The sequence below is a fragment of the Triturus cristatus genome, chromosome 4_2 (assembly GCF_964204655.1).
Source record: "Triturus cristatus chromosome 4_2, aTriCri1.1, whole genome shotgun sequence".
NCBI classification, from domain to species: Eukaryota; Metazoa; Chordata; class Amphibia; order Caudata; family Salamandridae; genus Triturus; species Triturus cristatus.
Window position 1 is genome coordinate 409,124,111 of NC_140586.1, and position 18,345 is coordinate 409,142,455.

Consider the following 18,345-nt stretch of genomic DNA (forward strand, 5'->3'; position numbering starts at 1 on the left):
GAGCAGAAATATAACGTTTCATTTTGTGGTGCAAGATATCACAGAACCCATTTAAGTGCGGCAACTATCTGGCAAGATTGGAAAGAGATTTTAGTTAACACAATTTATGGAGGCAGAATGTGTGTGTGAGGTCTCCAGAGTCAGATGAATGGGTCATGCAGAAGTGTTGTTAGTTGCAGAGGACAGTTACTCACCACTTTGAACATCCTTTGAATCTTCCCCTCTTTCTAGCCTTGTTAAGTTGAACTTCATGGGGGTGATGGTGAGTGTAGCAATTTGTCTCTTTTTATATGATCACCCCCATTGTTTGGACTAATAGTGCTAGTTTTATGACTCTGCACTCAGATTCTGCTAACCAGTCCCCAGTGCATGTTCTTTGGCCCCTAACCAGTGTTAAAAAAATCTTACAGTGGCAATGCCCTAAAAGTGTTTCACTGTAGCAGGATTAGTTGTTTCATATGAAAGCATTGGGATACAATGTTAAAGTAAGTAAAGTTATCTCTGCCTAGGAACCAGCTGCAAAATTAATTCCTGGACTTTTAAAAATGTTTATTAGAAACCCAATTCATTGGTTAAGTTAAGTTTGTAACATACATTTTATAAAAAGTACTTATAGAAAGCCATATTGTGCCTGCCTAAAGCCTTTAGATGCTCATTTTCGTGACTTTCCAACTGTCACCCAGGAGTTGAATAACTCCTTGATGTGGTTTGAACTTGCTCCCAGAGCTGAAGCAAAGGCCTTGGATATGGGTAAGTGTCCTGTTCCTCTCACAGCTTGACCATCTAGGCTGTGCCAGGAACGTAATTAACTTGAAAGAGGCCAACCCTGTCACAGGCAGGTGAACAACCTGTACCTGTCCTATCCTTTCTTCCCCTAGCCAGCCTGACACCAATCCCAGTAGGAGAGGAGCTGACCCCAGAACCATCTTTGAGTGACTACAGAGGAAAGGTTGCTCATTTTCATGGCCACACCTCTAGGTTGGGCACAGGAGCGCTGCGCAGGGGAAAAAAGGTTCTTCCATGTTGTATGTAGGTAAAGAAGGGCACCATGGGATTGTTTTCAGTAGGGCACACAGGAACTGCTCAAAATATGGAAAGGGTTACTCCTGGGAACATGTTTCCTACTGGTTAGGGTGGGGCCAGGAGTCTCCCCTATCCATATACTAGTGTCTGTCATAAATGTGACACCCCTGAGCATCCTCTTCAGAACCCTGTGGAACTGTGGAAGATAGAAGAAGGAATTTATCTGCTGTTGAGACCTGTGAGGAGAACCCTAATGGCTGGATCTGCTCCCATTTGTAACCAGGACAAAAAAGTAGATTGCAAGGGTCAGTTGACTGACCTTGAGTTAAGCTGCAGGGTCACAAAAGGTACAAGGAGACTACTTTTCTGGAAGAGGTGACCAGTTCCAACTGGACCTGCAATGCACCCTGCCGGTGGCTTCTTTTGGAGTGAACCCTGATCTTCAGTGCTGTTCCTGAGGTCCTTGAAACTTCAGCTGGTGTTAGAGTGTAATCCTCCTGCCTAAGCTAAAACACCTGGGACTTATTGCTAACATTTTGCCTGGAGAACCAGAGAGTGATAGGGACAAACCTGCTAGCCGAGCCACAGAGGGTGCATCACCAGTGGACCTGACTTTGCTACAACTCTTGTCATGTTCATTTTCATAGCAGCAAATCGCCATGCCAAGTGGCATCCAACAATGTCGAACCCTCTTTGGCTACAGCCTGCAGCCTTGCTCCAGTAGGGGAACCAACCTTCCAAAAATGAGCCCAAACTTGAAAGTAAAAAGTTTCACCAAGACGAACACCGAGCATCATTTCCTCATTGTAGACCACTTCCTGGGCTCTGACTGCTTTGAACTTTTTTCTGCCTTTGTTGACAGCATCAATGAGATCTTGTCTTTGTCTACCCATCGTCGATGAGCACGTCTTCCATCTAGTCTGCAGCTTTGCCGCACTGAAGGCTCTACCTTCTTGAGAATTTTCTTAGTGTGATGGTAACTTTCAGACTGGGACAAATCTGACCTGCCTATTTGACCCACACTCACTTCCTCACGGTTGACCTTAAATCATACTCTTGTCCATGTGTATCATGACCTGTAGCCCGTGGTTGGTGCTTCACATTTTTTGTCACTATTTTTATTAAAAATATAAACATGTATATCTCAGGTTCCCTGTATTGGATTTTTGTCATTTTTATGTTATTTTGTCCATTAACAAGTTCTCCAGTTTTATACATTGGATTGAGTCTTTTATTGTGTTATGTTTTTGGCATCTTGATTGTTTTGTACTTCTAAATGCTTTTCACATTTTCTTACGATAAGCCTCTGTTCTATTCCATGGGTACCAGGAGTTGAGCTTTACTGGATCTAACAGAAATTGTGACATTATCCTTGTACCGGACTGCCATACACACCATTTAATAATCCACTTTCTAACTCTGTGGACAATCCTTCTCCGTATAAGTAAATGCTAAGGGATGTTCTTAACAGACCAATGATACTGAGCCCAATCCCAGTTAAAGGAAAGATGAAGGGATGAAAGAGTAAAGACCAACAAGTCCACTTGAAATACTTTAGGCTGCAGATTACAATATAACCATACAAGACCTAAAGTGATGGGAGCATCATTAATCAGATTATACACACAGCCAGTGCACAGAAAGCCCAAGGTCCTGGTGCTCCGTGCAGATCTCCAATGCTGTATTCGGTCCCATCAGGACTAGGAACTATGTGCGCATGCATGGTTTGTAAGGGATCAATGGATTTGTTATGATGACAACACCAATCTGTTCCATAAATCCTTTGCTCGTGTGAAGCCTGTGACCAATCTTGGTTCCTCATTAATGCAGAGCTATACTGATGGAAATGAACATCTTTTACGTGGTATTCCCTCAGGTTTTTGCCTTCACTACCCTATTTTGTTTACTGAACCTGTTTTTATTAGCTTTAGAATTCCGCACACCTTAATCCTGCTAACCAGTGGTAACTTGCTTGCGCTAATGGTTGCATCTGAGCCAGGAAGAAGGGAGGTGACAAGAGGACAATTATAAAATACATGAAAACATTGAACCAGTGCTTGAAGACTCGAGGTGGAAAGGGTGTTGAATTCCAAAGATCCCCGTCTGTCTGTTTTTCTAGCTTCAAATGTTAAGGTAGATTCAACATCACATCACATCAGTGAAATTGACTAACCTGCAATATGCCTTTCTCTGGCTATTTTGGTTGTTAATTGTGGATGGTTTTGTCTCTTAAATCATTGTTGTAATAAATATTCTCTAGATGAAATATCTACCCACCACATGGCTGAAATATGAAGCCACTTGATTTTATGGTGTTATGTGTTATGTTTCGTATGCTCCACTCAGTGAAGTCCTGAAACTTGAGGGGGCCTCCTGCAAGGTACATAGAGAGCCCCCCTCCACACTTAATCAGGAACTCTCAGGTCAGGATACTGGAGCTTGGGGACCCCTGCACCACAGGGGCGGCGGGAGCCTATGTTACGCCACTGGCCCAACTCCCACCTTTCATCCCTTGCCCATCCCCATGGTTTATTCCACCATAGGTGATAGTTAATCAGGTTGATGATTTTTACTTCAAGGATTCTGAGAAAAGATTGGAGACAATCAGAAAAAATATTTTTCTTCATAATATATAGTTTCTTTGAGATTTAGCAACCATTATGCTTATTTAATAAAACAAATGAAGAGGTGAAGGTATTCTGAATAAAAAGTATTTTCCATCCTCCCTGCTCTTCATACTTGAATGCTAAAATCAATATAGAAAAACAGACCAACAAATGAATTTAATGAAGTTCAACATCTCCTTTACTGGGCTATATACCAATTCCTGTCTATCGGGAACTACGTTTTTCGTCAAATGTTTCCCGTGGTCACAACGTTATTAGAGTCAGTTGGCCTTACTGATGAAAAACGTGTGCATTCTATGTTTAAAAACACATTTGATAGACAATGGAACCAAAAGTGTTGTCCTTTAAAATGTATATAGCCAAAGCATTACCAACCGAACTCTACAGTTCTTTAGATTAGGGCTGTGAAAAATGTATAAATGGGCTGCACTCCAATAGATTTTTTAAGTTCTCTTAATCTTTTTGTTAAAAATCAGCAAGTATATTAGTCAAAACTCAGTAGTTTATCAGGCCAGTATTTATCATGTAAATGTATAGCCACTGTTGTTATGTGTTAATCATGCATAAACCTAAACAGTGATGTTGAAGTACTCACTCAACTGTACAAACTTAGAAACATTAATTGTTTTGTAGAAGTGCCTATCACCACATGGTCAAAGAACAAAAAAACCTTATTATATACATATTTAGTGTGAGAAATTGGATTGTTGGTTGAAAAGGGTTGACCCATGTTCAAGCAACAGCCACAATCCCTGTAAGGGTGAACCACAAAATGTCCTCAATTAACCTGTGCTTAAATCCTCTGATAGCTTGGTATGAAAGCAGACAGGCTTAACTTAGAGGCAATGTATAAAATATTTATGCAGCACACAAACAGTAATAATGTGAAAACACAACACAAAGAAAAATCCCACACCAATTTAGAAAAATAGAGTACATTTCAATAAATTATTTTACATCAAAATAACAAAAATTCAATACGTAGGACCCGAGTTTCGAATTTTTTAAAGTTTAAGTGAAATCTAGTGCATAAATGATCAAAGCGACAACCGCGGACATCTAGTCACGCAAGACCGGGTCAGAGTTGAAAAATATGACCAAACGAGATGGATCGTGGACCAGATACATAAAGTGGATCGGGCCTGGTCGGCAATTACCTTCTCACTTCGAAGGAATTTTGAAGGAAAGGTTCTGAGATGGTAAAGTTCAGAAATGAAAGGCAGGCTGCAGGTGGTATCCGAGAAGGAAGAGTAGTCATAGAAGAGCCACTGGACGAAGTTGCGGTGAAGATTTCTGTGCTTGGACTTTAGCTGACAAGAGTTTTACAAGGCGGGATACCCCTTTGGCAAGGGCTACTGAACAGGGTTTGCTGCTGCGGAGAAGAATGTAGCTGGAGCTGCCATGAAGCTAGGCCGACCGGTGATGCACCTTGCGTAGAAAGATGAGCAGCTTGGTCCCAGTCTTCCCTTAGTTGTCAGAGCAGTATTTTTTGCCAGACATTCCCTAGTTTTGGATATCTAGGCACCTTTAGCACCACCACCAAGGGTACAGGACTGGAGGGGCACCACTTGGGGGATTAGGACTCACTCAGGCTGAGTGTTCAAGATAGAAGTTGTCTTTTCTGTCCCTGAGGCTCTGAACCGGATGCCAACAAACTAGCCTTTGAAGTCAAGCTGGTAGTCCTGGGTGCAGGTGATGAAGCATGCCTAAAGCAGCAGGCCAGCCCTCTGAGGGTTGAGGCAGGCTCAAGGCAGCAATGCAGTCCTTCCAGGTGCAGCAAAGCAGTCTTCTTGAGTACACAGCAGGCAGTCCTCTGAGAGACCTTCTGCAGGACTAGGAAGTTAACTGAAGCGTGAGACTGAGGGTTCACCTTTTATACCAGATACCTTCTTTGAAGTAGGAGAAGTTTCTAGAAAATTCCCTTTGAAATGCTTGAAGTTTCCTGACTCCTATGTCCTGGTTCCAAGCTGGCTGCATGAACAATGCAGGGTGACAAGTTCTTTGTGTGAAGACAGAGCACAGCCTATTTAGTTCCAAGTAGGACTGTACCCAGCTCAGCTCCCCCATCGAGGTGCACCTAATCTCTCTATTGTGTGTCTGTCTGAAAGGAATGAACAAAGTTCAACTGCCAACTACACCCGGTCATGTGACACAGGATGAGACACAGGATAAACTGCATTCACCAAATAGTTCAGGGCAGGAAAATGACAGCTTTCTTAAAGTGGCATTTTCAAAATCATAACTTAAAATATTACTTGACCATTAAGGAGGATTTTGAATTACAATTTCTCACATACCAAATACTGAATACTTACCTGTTCCCAGTCAAACATTAGCATTTGGGAGAGGTAAACCTCCCAGTAGTAAAAAACTAACTTAACCCGTTCCCTGCTCATGACGGAACCACTCCGTCATGAGCCACGGGCACCGTGTGCTCATGACGGAGTGGTTCCGTCATGCTGCTGCCGTTGGCGGCCGCTCCGCCCACGCGGCACTGATTCCCCGCCTGTGCGGGCGATCAATGCAAGTGGGCGGAGTCATGACGGAACCACGCCGTCGTGAGCACAGCTCGCCCGTGACTCATGACGGCGTGGTTCCGTCATGAGCATGGCGGCGTCGCGCTGACCCCAAACCCCCCCAGCGCCGCGGCGGAATTTGTGCCGCGGCGAAGGGGTTAAGGGCTTTTTTACTACCAGGACATGTAAAACTTGAAAAAACATGCCCAACCTTTTAATTACAATGCACCCTTCCCTATGGGAACCTTTGAAGTCACATATGCAATAAAATGTGAGTTTCAAGATTGGCAAGGGGGTTATATTGCCTAGTCGAATTGCCAGTCACAGGCCTGTGACATGTTTTAAGGCAATTTAAGTGGGTGGAGCATTTAGTGCTGCAGGATCACTAGTATTTTAATAGCACATGGCAATCCAATCCCCCCCCATGGAACTGGGATCAATGTTAGGGCCAGCCTCACTATCGAAATGATATGTAAATAATTCCTCCTGGAGCATGTTTCATATCTTACTTGCAGGCTCACTAGTAGCATTTAATTTACAGGCCCTGGGTTTATGTTATGCCACTCTACAAAGGATTTATAGGTAAACAAAATATGCCAATCAGGTGTAAGTCAATTTTACCATGATTAAAGGAGAGGACACAAGCACTTTAGCACTGGTTAGCGTGGAAAAGTGCACAGAGTGCTAGGAGCCAACAAAAAACTAATTTTGACCATGCAGAGAGGGCAAAGACCACCATTTAGAAATCACAGAAAGTTGGTCATTACTCAAGACACATTCAAGTCCACTGTTCTAAGAGAAACAGTCCCACTCAATGTTTCAAGCCTGTAGTCTTTTGAACAGGAACACAAACAACTCCAGACAATTTCTTTGTTATTTGGGTATCATCAGAGAGATGTAGCTTGAATTCAGTGGCGTAGTGAGCACTTGACCCACTTCTCACATAAATTGCTTACATACGATTAGAGAAACAAAAAGGCGATAATTGGAAGACTCAAATTTATCACAGCTACTGCTAATTTCTCAGGCCACAATTCAGTCCAACTTTTTTTTGCCCACTGTGTCACTGCAGACAGAGAACAAGTATAAGCAAATCAGACTTTGTCTTGCTCCAGTATCAATAGTCCAGTCCTAAACTCCATGCAACATTCAGTCGATATCTATTATTTTTATGTGCATTGCTATAGATGAATATGTGTGACCAAAACCTCTAACTATGCATACATTTGTAACACGTTTTCGTATTCTCCCTCACATTCCGTTGTCTTCCTTTTCAATGAGTCATCAAATTGATGGGATATTCTCAGAAAAAAGTTAATCTTGTCCAAAATGTTCCAGGGGTGAAAGTGACTGTACAAAAACAGTAAAGGCTGAAGCATAACTTCACCAAATACAGGACGCAGACTAGTCAAGTCTGAAGCATGGGTTGCGTTGCTTGAGAAAGAATGAAAAATTAGGCAATAGATTGATTGATAATAAAAACAGACACAATGCTTGAACCTATGCTGCTAAACTACTTGGCATTTCTTGAGACTGCATTTACACCACTTTTATGTCTTGAGCAAATGAGTCCAACTCCACCCGAGGATTCCAAGTGCTACTGAAACTGGAATGCAACATCCTCTATGCATAACAATCAGCCCTAGCCATGATTTAAACTTGCAATGCTTTATCTGTTAGGTGTAGTTTGAGTCTTTATGCAGGAAGAAGAGCCCTAAAAGGTTGCCGTACTTCACACATTTGTAGCCTACCAGTGTCGTTTTAGAAGAGGTGCAAAAGATTGGTTCTAATATCATACCAGTTTGAGGAGACTCGCATGTTCTGTCACAATGTTTTTCTGTAAATCTTAATCACTAGCTCATAATGTTATGTTATGTTAGAACTATATTTCTTGAGCGCACGGCTACCCAGAATGGGTGTCCCGGCGCTTTGGCAGAGAGTCCTAAACACAACCAAGAAAAACCCAGCGGCAGAAACACTGTAGGCCCACTGGTTAGGCGGAGAAGAGGAGCGTCTTGAGCTCCTTTCTAAAGGCCAGAAGATTGTTAGCCTTGCGGAGTGACAGAGGGAGCTCATTCCACAAACTGGCCGCCATAAACTGGAAAGACCGGCCTCCCATCCGCACGCGTTTGATTACTGGTACCTCCACTTTAGCCAGGTCAGCAGATCTCAAACTCCTCCGGGGAACGTAGAGAGCAATCCGCTTCCTGAGGTAAGCTGGGCCAATGCAGTGGAGGGCTTTAAACGCCAACGTGAGGACCTTGAAACTAATTCTGCTAGGGATAGACAGCCAATGCAGCCTACCGCGCAGTAGAGAGGCACTGGCTCTCCGTGGAAGGCCAAAGATGGCTCTGGCCGCCGAGTTTTGGACAACTTGCAATCTGGATACCAGATATTTAGGCAGACCAGAGAAAAGTGCGTTAGCGTAGTCTAAACGCGAGCCCACAAGTGCTTGCACGATGTTCTTGCGATATTGAAGGGAAAGCAGTGGGAGAAATTTCCTCACCATCTTCAAGATACCGAAACATTTCCCCACCAGGCCCGTGATGTGGGGACGAAAGGAAAGACTGTCGTCAAATACCACACCCAGATTTTTTACTTGGGCAGATGGTTTTTCAGGAGGGAACATGTCGGAAGGCCACCACGATTTCCAGCCAGGGTCCTCAGCGCAGCCAAAAAAGAGCAACTCGGACTTATCCGAGTTACATTTCAGGTTCTGGTGCTGAAACCATGCAAAAACAGCACTCAGGCAGTCTCTGATTCTGTCGCCATTAAATAATAATGTGTTATCGCCATAATGTGTTTTGTAACTTTAGGAAAATATTATTTAATTAACTATCTGAAGTGATGATAATTTGCATTTATTGTTACCTCAAGGAGCACTCATACTATGATCCTGTCCTTTTCACACATCATAAAAGCTAATATGAACATGTTACCTTCTCTAGTGGGCTCTCTACTCGGGGGATGCTGATTGCTGGCATCTGGGCCAAGTTGTCTATAGGCGAGTTTTCAGTTTCCTTTCGTTTTCCTTTGAAGTTATTTATAACACAAACTACCTGGAAAATATAGAGGCACATTACACAGGCAAACATCAACCATAACACTGTCAGCATATAAAATAAGTTACATTACAACCCAATGAAATGTCTACATGGGGTATCAAAGATGCATTGAAAATTAGTCAAAATCTAATATGGACATGTTATTGCTATGTCATAGCTAGCACCATATAAATATTTATAGGTAGGTGACTGAGGGGTTCTGCTATTGTTTAGGATGTCACTCCGAACCCGAGATAAAAACATCTCTGATATATAGAGCCTCTCATCTATAATTTTACGTTACATATTGATCACTACCATAGCACTATCTATAAAGAATTTTCAGAGACTGTATGGAGCCGTATAGTTGATAGCTGTGCAATATTTTTGAACTTGTATAGAAAAGTACAATGCTTGTTAATAAAGAGTATCTTAAAAATGTGTTACTTCTTTAAATTCATTAAGTCACTTTAAATCAAGATAGGCCTTTTGTTTTGCTTTCTTTTTGTTTCCTGCCTGATAAATAACCGTTTAACAGGTGACTATTTTTATGTGACTAAAGCAAACACAATGAGATGACGGACAGAGCTCAGAAACTTTTCAGACACTCACCACCAGTCACAGATCTGGGTTTAATCCATCATTGTTCTTTAGCTCACTTTGCCACCCCAGTTCAGACACAGCCATATGCAAATCAGTCTAGACCCTGTTCCTCATGGGAACAGTCCAGCCTGAAATGCCAAGCCAGGTCTTTCCTGGACAGGAAACAAGCATCCTGGTACCGGTTTTGGGGAAACCCCATTCATCAGCTAGGCTGGCTTGAATCCAGTGGCAAAGTGAGCAAGGGACTCACATCTGTGTATAACCAGCGAACTTAGGGCAAACAATGTAAACACAAGGAGATGATGGACGGAGCGTTAAAACTTTTCAGACACTCAACCCCAGTCACAGATCGAGGTTGAATTTATCATCGTGGGTCCCTTGCTCGCTTTACCATTGGATTCAAGCTAGCCTGGCTGATGAGGGGTGTTACACCGAAACTGGTCCAGAAAAGACATGGCTTGGCAGTTCGGGCCGGACTGTTCCCACGAAGAACAGGGTCAAGACTGATTTGCATATGACTGGGTCTGAACTGGGGTGGCAAAGTGAGTTACAGAACAATGATGGATTAAACCCAGATGTGGCTAGCAGCTACAAGCCAGGACCTAGCCTGTAGCCAATAAGTTTTAAAATCATGGAGGGTAGCAATGCAAGACCTACATTTTAATAGAGAAAAAATGAGGTTATTTACGCCTAGAGTTAGAAAGGTGTTGTGTCAGGTTTGATTTACTTATTTAATGAAGACCTGATGCAAAGTCCTTTTTGGTATTTACAAAGCAGTGCAAATCGCTATTTGCTTTTCTTTGTAAAAAAGAAAAAGTAACACAAGGCAGTGCATTGGTCTGTCTTGTGTTATTTTGTATCAGGGAGGCATTTCAAGGGTGGTAAATGGGTGTTCTTGTGCATACACCAACAGTTATTGGCCCAAGCCCCTATATTCAAAACTTGTGCCTGAGTTTGGTGTAAAATGAGAAATATCTTTATTTCTCTTCGTTATATACTCTTTGCATGTGTGCTGCATTCTGTAGCACACATACAAAGAGGTAATAGCCTCCAAAGATAATGATAGCTATTCCTTCCTGGCCAGAATTATGCTGACCTTAATGCAGATACCCTTGCACCATAGCGTAATGGTGCCTGCATTGATGCTAGGCAGTCACAAGTGCATCAGCTTACGGAGAGAGCAAAACTGTTTCATTTCTTTGAAGATATTTCACAGATATGCTCTTTCCTGTTCGTGCAATGTACTGCAGCAACTTCACTTGCCGCACTGTAGCGCATGGACTCTTTGAAAACATGCCCCTTAGTGTTTAGTGGGTAGCCACATTTCTACCACAGTAATGGAGATTGTAACCTCCAATACTGATAGCTTATGTTGAGATTTCTGCCTGCCTGATGGTCATTTCTGTGCCTTGATAGGAGCTGCCACTATGCTGCTCCACTTGAAGCACGGTGACATCACTGAGTGAATACCATGTTTCAAGATGTTTGCCAGGAAACATTTGTTTTTTTTCAAAAACAAACTCCTAAAGTAGGGGTTTATTTTTGAAACACAGACAACTAAGAGTTGTCCCAGGGGATTGAGGTTGTTTTTATTTCAGTTTATGCACTCCACGTTTTTCCTGGCAATCCTGCACAGGGAAAAATTATTCAAGAATATCCACTCTAAAAAGGTCTGAGGTAATTAGACAGATGGAGCAATGGCCGTGGGGCCTTCGATCCAAGTACTAATCTGGTGGAGACAGCAGGTTCTCCACCAGTGAAATGTGACAGTTTACCTGATAGTTTACCAGAGAGTGAGTTCAGAGTTTGGTAGAAAGAACACCCTGCAACATTTCTGTTTTGCCCACCAAACTCTAACTAATCCCCAAACTCTTTTATCAAGTTATGTGGATGGTTCTCTTAAGTATCATTTTGACAAACAGTCATTTATATATGTTAAACATTTACTTTCCAACTGATAAGATTTTTGGTGTTGGCCTTCCATCATTTAATTTCCTAACTCGGAGTTCTGCTTCCTCAACTGTGTATTCGTTTTATATTCCATGCAATATAACATGAAAGATTTTAAACAAGGAGTAATCTCCCCTGCCTGTTGCAGCACCTGTGCAGGAACATTTCATGGAGTTACTACATCCTCCATTTTGTAGTTTGTTCTTCTCTTTTCCTTCTACAACCTCAAATACTCCTTTGCATCCATTTGGGAGATTGCCTCAAGTTCAAAGGCCCAAAGGAGTAGAGTCATCTTTGCCCCTTCTTAGTTTCTGGTTACATAGCTTGCACGTGATCACTCTTGCACTGAGTTTCTTCTCTTCTGCGGGATGATGGAAGAAGTCCTAAATGATAGAACACTTGGTACTCTGCTATAGCTCCACCTTGTTTCAAGAGAAAATCCATTCCTCTTCATCTGGAGAAAGTCAGGATGGTACTGGAATCTCCTCCTGTGCTCTCTCTGCTATGGTGAGCTTCAGAAATGCATCTATGACTAGCAGTAGCATTTATCCAGATCTCCTGCTCATCACAAACTGGTGGATGCTCCTCCAGTTACTGTGGAATATGCAAGTTTTGAAGTGGTGGATTGCTGCATGAAGCCTTAGCCAATGAAATCCATTGAATGCATTTTAACTTGTCAAGTAGTCTGCAGTGCGTGTGTGTACAAGTTTCATCTTTTGACATCTAAATAATTACTCTAGCTTCATGATAATTGTACATCAGTTCTAAAAACATTTTTATATTCTATATTGTTGACATCTAAATGATTCCTCTTGGTCCTTGTCATTTGTGCATCAGCACTAGAAGCATTGCTTATGCCCCTCAGTTTTCTCCACATTCTCTTCCCGACATGATTTGACACACTATAGCACTCCAAATCAGCCTACATGGGAGACGGGCAGTGCATGAATTCTAAATGATTCCTTTTGCTCCTTGTCAATTGTGCACCAGCACACACAACACTGGTGATGGCCCGCGGCTTTCTCCGTATTTTCTTCCTGACATGATTTGAGATGCTATCACACTGCACATAAGCCTATGCGAGAGACTGGCAGTGTGTCTTCTCTTTCTGCCCTCTATCTGAGTCTTCTGCACTGGAACGCATATATGGACTCCACGCCTCCCTGTCTGTTGACGTGTGATGTTGTGTGGGTCAAGCCTCACTCCCGTGAGTTGTCATATTTGTAGTCAGCAAACTCGTGGGCACTTGGTCTCCTTCCTGACAGTGATGGTCTGCCTAGACCATCTTGCTGAGGATTATACTACAATTGGTTCTTTTGGATGGAATAAATTTCTTTACAGTTACAACAATATTTTTGCAGAAAAAATAGAAGCACACATATATGAAGTCATCCAAGGTAGATATATTATAAGCTCTTGATTTGTATATTTTCCTTCTACAAAATTGAAAGGTTGTCATGAACAATATTCACAATTGATAAGGACAAAAAGAGTGACTTTTTAGGTGAGTAAGTGATTCAAGGGTGACAAGGTATTTTAAGTGAAGATAATATATACAGTGCTTTGCAGAACAGTATATAAAATGTTGACATCAATTGACACGCATTCCTAGACATATAAATATCCAATAAGCCTCCTATAGATTTTGTTGTTTGGCATGGGATGGAAGCAAAAACAACAGTTGATGGACAGAATGCAGAACAATGTCATACATTCACCCCAGTACAGAGATCTGGGCCTAAATCCATCGTTTTTTTGCTCACCATGCCGTTCCAGTTTGAACCTAGTCATATGCACATCAGTCTTGACCCTGTGCCTCATGGGAACAGTCCAGCCCGAACTGCCAAGCCAGGTCCTCCGTGGACTGGAAACAAGCATCCTAGGACCAGTTTCACGGTTTCACCCCTCTTCAGTCAGGATAGCTTGATTCCAGTGGCATGGAGAGCACGGGACCCATGTCTGGGCATACCCTTCCCACTCGGGGTGACAAATGCAAAAACAACAGTTGATGGACAGAATGCAGAACAATGTCATACATTCACACCAGTACAAAGATCTGGTCCTAAATCCATTGTTATTTTGCTCACCATGCCGTTCCAGTTTGAACCCAGCCATATGCAAATCATGGAATGGAGAACATAGGATATGGATTGTCAGGGTACATCGACGTTTCGACCCAAATTGGTGCGTGATTACGATGAAGTCACAGCGGGTCCTCTTCATGACACAAAATGGACAGCCAGTGAGGTGGTATGAGGTACTACTAGAAGTTCTTATCGGAGTATATGGAAGCCAGATCCACCATCCGGTTGGATCCTCAGAGACGGCCAGCCACAGATTAATCAGGAAGCCATCTTGCCAGCACGTCTCTGATTGTGGAGCTTCCGTGGGCTGCCCAATACCTGCCACATGCATCTTGCCTATCCTCGCATACCTATTCTTCTCACAGGTGAGTTACTTCAGTGGTTAACATCTATTACTCTACCTACCTCAGTTTGTGACTCATTAATTTGTTTCCCTTTATCATTGCTCCAGGTATGGCACCTGTGAGTATCGTTTTGCTTAAACTGTACTCAATTGTTGATTGTAAGAACCTCATTTGCAGTTCATCACAGACTGCATTCTTTTCAATTCACTTGGAGTCCCTAGTATTATTCTCTGGCAATTCCCAATTGCTGGCACTTTTCTAGTAGGTTTCTAGCTTTACATATACATGCATATTTCATGTTTTCCAGGTGTACTATGCTATACCTTAGTTCTAATGAAACCCTTATGCCTTTGATGGGTTGAAACATCATAAACAGTGTTTGTTGATAAGTCTTCTGATACTAAATAACTATGTGTGGTTAGGCAACTATGTGTCTTGTCTAATAGGACTTTATTGCATGGTTGTTTTCAAACCAATGTACCTCCGATTTTTTCACCACTTGTTTCACTTCATGTTTGGTTGTGGTTGTTGTTCACAAGGTGGGGTCACTTTGGACATATTGTTTTTTTAAACATTTGCTATATAATGCAAATTATGCTTCTAATGATGTGAATACATTTGCATTACTATCCAAATTATCATGATAAAATAGACCATGGTTTCAGCAATTCTTGCGATTTGTATCCAAGAATTATGTATATAATGAGTTGCAGGAATTTTTGCTGTGTGTACCCAAGAATGTTATATAGAAATAGTTTTGTGTGTTCTCATTGCTAGTGTAACAGATTGATTGACTCAATTTTTATTTATGTATTTCTTGCATAAGTTAATTAAAACCATTGCAATACAGTAATAAAGTTAATAAAAATAAAAACATCAGTACTTCATAAAATGCATAGCATGGCCCAGGCGAAAGGATCGAAAGTTCTAATAGAGTGCAAGTTACTAAATTCACTCAATTTTGTGTCTGAGGACCCAGTATGGTTTAAATAAGTTTGAGTTCTCTATCAATATGCCACCTAAATAACAATCTGACACCTGGGCTTTCCTAAATTAATAATTTAATGCAGATGTAATATTTGTTTTTACATTTTACACAGTCCTCAAATGTGATGATTGTTCACAAACCGAAACCCAGATTTGTAGAATTGATGCAATAAAAGGACATTTATAGTCTTAAAACTATGTACAGAGTGTGTGGACTATAGCTGAAGACCCAACATGGGTCCATGAGTTTTATACAATGGAACCTCTTCAATGGAAAATCTGTGCAGAGTTTGTGATCTGCTGTAGCGGTCTTCAACCTGGGTTCACAAGTTTTATAGTTTGTGAACATGGCACAGAGTTCACAAACACTAGCTTGGAACCCAACATGGGCCCAAGAGTTGCACAGTCCGTGAATCAAATTTGTGTACCAGAATCCCATACTTCAGATCATGGTAGTGGTGGACAGAAGAGGGCTGCAGGCAACCAAATTCCTTATTCCCCTTTACAAAATTTCTAATAAATACTATGGTAGATAATTTCACATATCCTTTTATAGATGGCATGAGTTCATTTGTGAGACCTTCTTTCAGTTCCGGTATTTTAGTAAATAATCCTTAATATTTGGGATCTTAAAGTTTAGGATTTACCATCAAAATTATACGTTTCCCATCTAACCATGGAAAAGGATGTTCGCTGTAAAAGCACGGGTGCATCTATTTGGCCAAGCATTTTCATTTTTATTAAACACACTGTTTTCACCCTAATTTAGACTATTAATTTGTTTCTATGGTTAGTTTTTGAAAGAGCAGTGCTACTTTAAGAAACAAATAAGATGAAATTACCATATCCGAACACTTCATTGCAAATGCTATTGCTAGGCAGCAGTATAATGGATGTCTGTTATGAAAGAGGTTTGTTTAACCATTCAGAATCCCTGATTCAGGCTCTGTTTCACACTACACCAAAGTGTTTACTTCTATTCTTGCTATAATATTTACGTCACCAGATTTGTTTGCCACAATTAAACATCACAAATCTACTTGGTGATTTGTCCTTATCCACAAATTTCAGTGGATTCCATCCCCTATTTAAAAGTTGGAAGAGGCAACATCAAATGGAGGTGCTGTCCCCAGGACTTTCCCAACCCAATAACCTAGATCTCTGTCACTTCTACGTGAGAATTTCCTGGCTTGAGCTTTACTTTGGCTTGATCATTAGATTGAATAATCATTATTCAGATAAAATCACTTCACCTAAATTATCAAAGAATTGAATTTACAATGGTAAATCTACAAACTCAAAGTAAGGGTTAGTCGAAGAAATGGTCACGTAAAGAATTTGTCCATGTTCTTTGACCGAATACCTACTCTTTTGGCGTAAGACTGTCAGAAAGATATTTGCAAGCTTTGAAGTAGCAACAGAAATGTGTATTCGTTTGAAGAATTAAAATATATCAATTGTTGAATGATGTTACTTTGTAAAGTCAACTTGTGGTTTTGTCTTGGGATATAGGAAATTCAACTGAACAAAGAAATATCCATTTTAAGACAGATTTAACATATACCTACCAAAAACACTGCTATCGACATTCCAATAAGAAATCCTGCTATCACATCTGACCAATGATTTCGATATTCCGCTACTCTGTTGACTCCGGTAAGAAATGCCAAACACATCATTCCCAAACATAAGACGGGCTTCGCAAGTCTTGTTCCTTTCGCCTTTACCGTGTTTGTAATGTACATCTGAAAAATGTAACAAGAAAAGATGTGACTAAATCATTATAAAATGATATTTATGGTAATATCCAATTAACATATAGAGGATGTGCATTTTATTGTTTGACTCAATATGAGCTTTCTCCTAGGTCCCTGCTGTACCGAGGCTTCACATAATATTATTAACTTTCAATGCATTTGTCCTCAACGGCATACCAGAAAAAAAACTTCACCTTTTACTTAGCAAATTGTATAATGAAACTAACAACATCAATCAAGCACCAGTAACGACAATCCTGATAAGCAAAGTTTGAAAAGGGCATACATATTCTCTTTCATTGGTTTCTTTCTAATTTGAATATTTCCATTGTTATTTATATGAACATTTCATGTGTTTCAAAGTGTTTATTTACACAGTTTCCAAATTACTTGAGGTGCCCCATAATTTTCCCCATCTTTCTCTGGAATCACTATTTCTTTCCACTTTTTTCGGACTGGGGCAAAAATAGGCCATATTGTGTTTTTAAACATGGATATTTAACATTTGCACTCCATATTTCTGTATATTTCCCATTTTTGCTACAGTTTTTAGTGTTCTAATGATCTTGGGGCTAGGCTTAGTGATGTGCCAGAAGCACCTGACTATAATTTTACAGTGCATAATTAAAATAAATCTATTTCTTAACTGTGTAAGACAATTTAAAATGAAAATATCCCTCTAAAGCTGGAACTCCATGTGTCCGAGCAGTGCTGTCTGCAGTTCACATACTACCTCAAAGAATGTCCTTGTTCAGTGTGTTCATGTTAGACAGTGTAATGTCTTAAAACAGGCATACACCTAAGTCGTAAGTTAATACGTTCATGAAACAGCTCCAGTATTTTTAATCAGGAGCTGTATTGTAAACAAATACTGGTGCAGAAAGGGGGTTTGTGTGTGTTTTTAATTGGTGTCTAAGGTGCATGTTCTTACTTAGTAAGATTGCTAGTTAAAACTTGAGCTGCAAGCAGAAAACCCCAGAAATGCTCAGAAACAAGGAGGGCCAGTCACTGCTCAGTATTTCTGTGCTTTGTCCAGCTCATGATCTAACTCATGGCACTACTTAGTTAGAACATGTGTTTTAAAAAGGGTGATGTAATAAAAAATGGATGCACAGGTCTGTTCTGCATCTCTGTTCACAATTTCTCTCTCCAGCATGTGGGACATCCTATAACACGAAATAGTGGATGGGTAGTTTCTATGGTCCCATGAACACTGATAAGTGCATGGTAGTGTAATACGTGCAGCCATTTAGTGGAACACTGGAAAGGTGCAGGTGGACCAGGCTAGCCACCAAATTTGTGGGCCAACTGTGAATCTCTATGAAAACTCATAGCAGTGAACATTGTAGTGTCTTGTGAGTTAAAGAAGACGGGACTCTTTTGGTCCCTGACGGACTCCGTGGAAGAATG

The 18,345-nt window shown here is 41.0% G+C and overlaps 1 protein-coding gene across 2 annotated transcripts in view; it reads right to left on the reverse strand.

Moving 5' to 3' along the window:
- The window catches only part of PLPPR5 (phospholipid phosphatase related 5), a 1,037,368-nt gene that overhangs the window by 141,107 nt on the left and 877,916 nt on the right, over positions 1–18,345 (reverse strand). For both annotated transcript variants that reach the window (XM_085601860.1, XM_085601859.1), the window contains exons 5-6: positions 16,743–16,923; positions 9,106–9,221 (exon numbers count right to left, since the gene is read on the reverse strand). In XM_085601860.1, coding sequence (XP_085457986.1) covers positions 9,106–9,221; positions 16,743–16,923 — 297 coding nt within the window. The remainder of the gene's footprint in view (positions 1–9,105; positions 9,222–16,742; positions 16,924–18,345) is intronic.